This window comes from Mytilus californianus, unplaced genomic scaffold (genome assembly GCF_021869535.1).
Source record: "Mytilus californianus isolate M0D057914Y unplaced genomic scaffold, xbMytCali1.0.p SCAF_18, whole genome shotgun sequence".
Taxonomy (NCBI): Eukaryota; Metazoa; Mollusca; class Bivalvia; order Mytilida; family Mytilidae; genus Mytilus; species Mytilus californianus.
The window spans coordinates 2652341-2657509 of record NW_026262666.1 but is presented as its reverse complement, the minus strand read 5'-3'; the positions used below and the strand labels follow the sequence as shown (position 1 = coordinate 2657509).

At 33.1% G+C, this 5169-nt stretch overlaps 1 protein-coding gene across 1 annotated transcript; it reads left to right on the top strand.

Moving 5' to 3' along the window:
* Window positions 1–2070: 2070 nt before the first annotated feature.
* On the top strand, window positions 2071–4133 carry LOC127726557 (uncharacterized). The gene is made up of 2 exons (XM_052233949.1): window positions 2071–2575; window positions 3147–4133. The coding sequence occupies exons 1-2, from the start codon at window positions 2482–2484 to the stop codon at window positions 3659–3661; spliced, it is 609 nt and encodes a 202-aa protein (XP_052089909.1). The 5' UTR covers window positions 2071–2481; the 3' UTR covers window positions 3662–4133.
* The last annotated feature ends 1036 nt before the right edge of the window (window positions 4134–5169 follow it).

The following is a 5169-nucleotide window of genomic DNA, read 5'->3' as shown; positions in this document are numbered from 1 at the left end:
CAGTATGGCGCATTAGATTTGTAAAATCTTTGATCACATTTATTTATTTGTTATGCCGAATCTAACAGTGTATTTAGATTTTTAATTTTGGGTCCAGTTTTCAAATTGGTCTACATTAATGTCCAAAGGGTCCAAAATTAAACTTTGTTTGATTTTAGCAAAAATTGAATATATGAGGTTCTTTGATATGCTGAATCTAAACATGTATTTAGATTTTTGATTTTTGGCCCAGTTTTCAAGTTGGTCCAAATTGGGGTCCAAAATTAAACTTTGTTTGATTTCAACAAAAATTGAATATATGGGGTTCTTTGATATGCTGATTCTAACCATGTATTTAGATTTTTTATTTGTGGACCCCGTTATCTAATTGGTTCATATTGAGGTCAAAAGGGTCCAAAATTAAACTTTGTTTGATTTCATCTAAAATTGAATTATTGGGGTTCTTTGATATTCCAAATCTAACCGTCTATTTAGGTTTTTAATTTTGGGTCCTGTTTTTTAAATTGGTCTAAAGGGTCCAAATTAAACTAGTTTGATTTTAACAAAAATTGAATTCTTGGGGTTCTTTGATTTGCTGAATCTAAACATGTGTTTAGATTTTTGATTATGGGCCCAGTTTTCAAGTTGGTCCAAGATAGGGTCCAGTATTTAAACTTTGTTTAATTTCAACAAAAATTGAATATATGGGGTTCTTTGATATGCTGAATCTAAACATGTATTTAGATTTTTGATTATGGGCCCAGTTTTCAAGTTGGTCCAAATTGGGGTCCAAAATTAAACTTTGTTTGATTTCAACAAAAATTGAATATATGAGGTTCTTTGATATGCTGAATCTAACCATGTATTTAGATTTTTTATTTGTAGGCCACGCTATCAAATTGGTTCATATTGAGGTCAAAAGGGTCCAAAATTAAACTTTGTTTGATTTCATCGAAAATTGAATTATTGGGGTTCTTTGATATGCCAAATCTAACCGTGTTTTTAGATTTTTAATTTGGGTCCCGTGTTTTAAATTGGTCTTCATTGAGGTCCAAAGGGTCCAAAATTAAACTTAGTTTGATTTTAGCAAAAATTGAATTCTTGGGGTTCTTTGATATGCTGAATCTAAACATGTGTTTAGATTTTTGATTATGGGCCCAGTTTTCAAGTTGGTCCAAGTTGGGGTCCAAAATTATACTTTTTTTGATTTCAACAAAAATTGAATATATGGGGTTCTTTGATATGCTGAATCTAACCATGAATTTAGATTTTTTATTTGTGGGCCCCGCTATCAAATTGGTTCATATTGAGGTCAAAAGGGTCCAAAATTAAACTTTGTTTGATTTCATCAAAAATTGAATTATTGGGGTTCTTTGATATTCCAAATCTAACCGTGTATTTAGATTTTTAATTTTAAGTCCCGTTTTTTTTAAATTGGTCTACATTAAGGTCCAAAGGGTCCAAAATTAAACTTTGTTTGATTTTAGCAAAAATTGAATATATGAGGTTCTTTGATATGCTGAATCTAAACATGTATTTAGATTTTTGATTTTTGGCCCAGTTTTCAAGTTGGTCCAAATTGGGGTCCAAAATTAAACTTTGTTTGATTTCAACAAAAATTGAATATATGGGGTTCTTTGATATGCTGAATCTAACCATGTTTTTAGATTTTTTATTTGTGGACCCTGTTATCTAATTGGTTCATATTGAGGTCAAAAGGGTCCAAAATTAAACTTTGTTTGATTTCATCTAAAATTGAATTATTGGGGTTCTTTGATATTCCAAATCTAACCGTCTATTTAGGTTTTTAAAGGCAGTGCTTTAATGCCTTTCTAGTTGCCGGGTTAATCCTTCCTTCCGCGATATCCAACTTATCTACGTGGGGGGTCATTAGACTCCAAGTAGATCTGGAAATGTTGAATTCTCTCCTCTTCTTATTGCGATATAAAATGTTTTTTGTTTCATTTCATTTACATTGGGAAATAGAGAAACGATCATTGTGTTTTGTTAGTTTTAAATACTTTTGATATATTAGTATTTTGCATTATAAGCAGTCAACCGATTGACAAACTAGAATTATTTGAATTCCGTGTGGAAAGAGCTCGGGTTAATTTCGAGTGTTATCTGCAATCTAGATGTTTATAAATCATTTCAGTCGTTGATATAATAATTAAAGGTCGACTGAACATGAATTATATTATACAATTTAAAGCGCATTTCTGTTTATGCACGTGAACCCGTCTAACGTTATTTTCGCAGTTATATAAAGTAGCAAATTATCGTTCCTGAATAGGTGGCGCCGTGGTAGCGGATCCTGTTCCTCTACTTCCGGTTTCTGCACTGTGCAACTATTTCAGTTATATTTTTAATTAACGATGCCAAGTACTTGTTGTTGTGTACCTGGATGTCATTTAAGAGGAGGAAATGCATTTCCAAATGACTTAAAAAGAAGGAAATGTTGGACCAACGCCATGGCCCATACGCAGATTGGACGAGAACACGATGATATCATGGAGTCCATCTCAATCAGCTGTTGACAGTGTTGTTTGCAAGGCACGTTTTACTGAAAAAGACTACGTGCAGGAAACTATTCATGGTAAAACTCTATTTTCCTTGTGAAATATATAGTTATATATGTAATCGCCATGCGAATAAACCAAAGTCTGTTTACAACCGCAATTATCGTTTTAGAATAAAAGGGGGTGGGTAATTCAAGACGTCATAATTTTTTGGATTACGATTCAATGTGATCTGTTTGAGATTTTTTGGTGATTGCTACAATTATAATGATTTCTTACAAGAGGTATATCATACTGAGAATTATTTTAGCAGTAATTATGCTAATGTAGTAATGACAGGAATGCATAAGCTATGCCTCATAGACTTTCTTGAAAAATATCAATGACAATGTTAACAGGAACAAAACAATGACATGCTCTCATCTATATTATAGTTATTTAGGTACAAACAATGTACGTTTGTTGCATAAGTCTCTCATTGTTTGTCCTTTGGATTGACATAACATACATTGAATCAGGCAAACATAGTTTTATCCAGATTGTAATGAATAAATCTAGTTAATATTTCGCCAGGTAGTACAAAGTATACATTGCTAATGGAATTTCATTTAATTATAAAAAAAACTAATGTTTTATAACCTTTTTCAGGGCGCAAACCCACCATACAGAGACTTAAGTCTACTGCAATTCCCAGCCTATTTTCCTGGACCAAGCAAGAGACTGAATCGTCCACAAAAAGAAAAATCAGGGCAGTTTCCTGTGAAAACAAAAGAACTAAACTTGATGAATATTGTAGTAGAAATCTAGAGGAAAGTTTTGATTGTAAAGTTGGTTTTCCTGAAGAAGTCATTCATACTGCAGAAAGGATTTATGACTGTCCACCACCAACTGCCGAGCTAATGTTGAGCTTCACAGATGGAATTACGCAAACACCATCAATGCCTATGTTTTCAGCAGAGAATTTTGAAATGAAGACACGTGACACAGCCATGCATTTTTATACCGGTTTAGAGTTGTATACTAAATTTTTATTTGTTTTGACCACACTTGGTCCAGCAGCACATTGTTTGAGATACATATATTTTCAAATTGATAGGGTGTCAGTTGAAAATCAGTTTTTTTATGACTTTGATGAAATTGAGGCATCATACAACCAACTTTGAACTGTCTAGATTCTAGATTGAATCTAGTGTTAAGAATATTGTGTATACATGGATTGTTTTTATGTCTAAACAGTGGTGTGAGGCTAACACTTGGCCATCTAGTGGTTTAGTCAGGTATTTTTCACCATCCAACTTCAAATTAAAGTTTCCTACGACTTGGATTATTATTGACAGCACAGAATATCCCGTGATAAAACCTAAAGCTCCTAGAGCTCAGGCAACCTTTTCATCAAATAAAAACAGAAACACTGAAAATTCTTGAATGTTCGACACCTGGTGGTTTAGTCAACTATGTCTCTATGTCACATAGAGCGAATTGTTGGACTTGGCAAAACATACAAAATTCTAATAGATCCTATGAATGGAACTGAAACAAAACTTTCATCTGAAATAACATTTAGTTGTTTTATGTTGTGTAATTTTAGAACTTGTATTGTGCCAAAGGATGCATAAATAAAAGTGACGCAATGAATTTTGTTCTGATATATATATATTTACAATTACATGCACATGTAAATTGTAATGCATATAAAAATAAGGAGATGTGGTATGATATTCAGTGAGTTTATCAAACTAAAGTGCATAAGAAATGGGTTTAAGCAGTTACAGGTGTTACTGTCACCGTACAATCTCCAACAATGAGAAAAACTCGTACCCTGTAAAAAATTTCAGAGATCTTACAACTAAGTTTTGTTGTCTCACCTTGACTTTGGTGAATTTTTTATATCTGTTGATGTAAATATAAAAAAGAAGATGTGGTATGATTGCCAATGAGACAACTCTCCACACATGCACAAGAGACCAAATGACACAGAAATTAACAGCTATAGGTCACAGTACGGCCTTCAACAATGAGCAAAGCCCATACCGCACAGTCAGCTATAAAAGGCCCAGAAATGACAATGTAAAACAATTCAAACAAGAAAACTAACGGCCTATTTTATGTAAAAAAATGAACAAATATAACAAATATGCAACACATAAACAAACGACAACCTCTGAATTACACTTTTATAGGCTCCTGACTTGGGACAGGCACATACATGTACAAACAGAATGTGGCGGGCTTAAACATGTTAGCGGGATCCCAACCCTCCCCTAACCTGGGACAGTGGTGTAACAGTACAATATAAGAAAGAACTATAAAAATCAGTCGAAAGAGGCTAAACTCATCAGATGGATAAATACAAATACAAGTGGACGTGGTCGGGTAGTTGTACATCCAAACAACAAAAAGACACTAAGTACAAATCTGAGAGTACTCGCAGTTACTGACAGCTAGTTCAAAGCCACTAACAACTGATAAAAAAATCTTGCATCTAAGACTAAATAATCAATCCGTAAGCTCCCTTTAGAATTTTATAAATTTTACATTTTACATTTCTGAGTTATGGGGTTTTATTCATTAAAAAAGGGGGGATTTTCCAGTCTTTGGACAACAACTCAAAAATGCTTTAAGCAGTTCACATGAAACCGTGGTGAATTATTTATAGCTATTGATGTAATCT

Coding starts and splice junctions, on each gene's coding strand:
- LOC127726557 (XM_052233949.1), top strand. CDS start 2,482: ATGATATCATGGAGTCCATCTCAATCAGCTGTTGACAGTGTTGTTTGC. Junction 2,576..3,146: donor CGTGCAGGAAACTATTCATG/GTAAAACTCTAT, acceptor AACCTTTTTCAG/GGCGCAAACCCACCATACAG.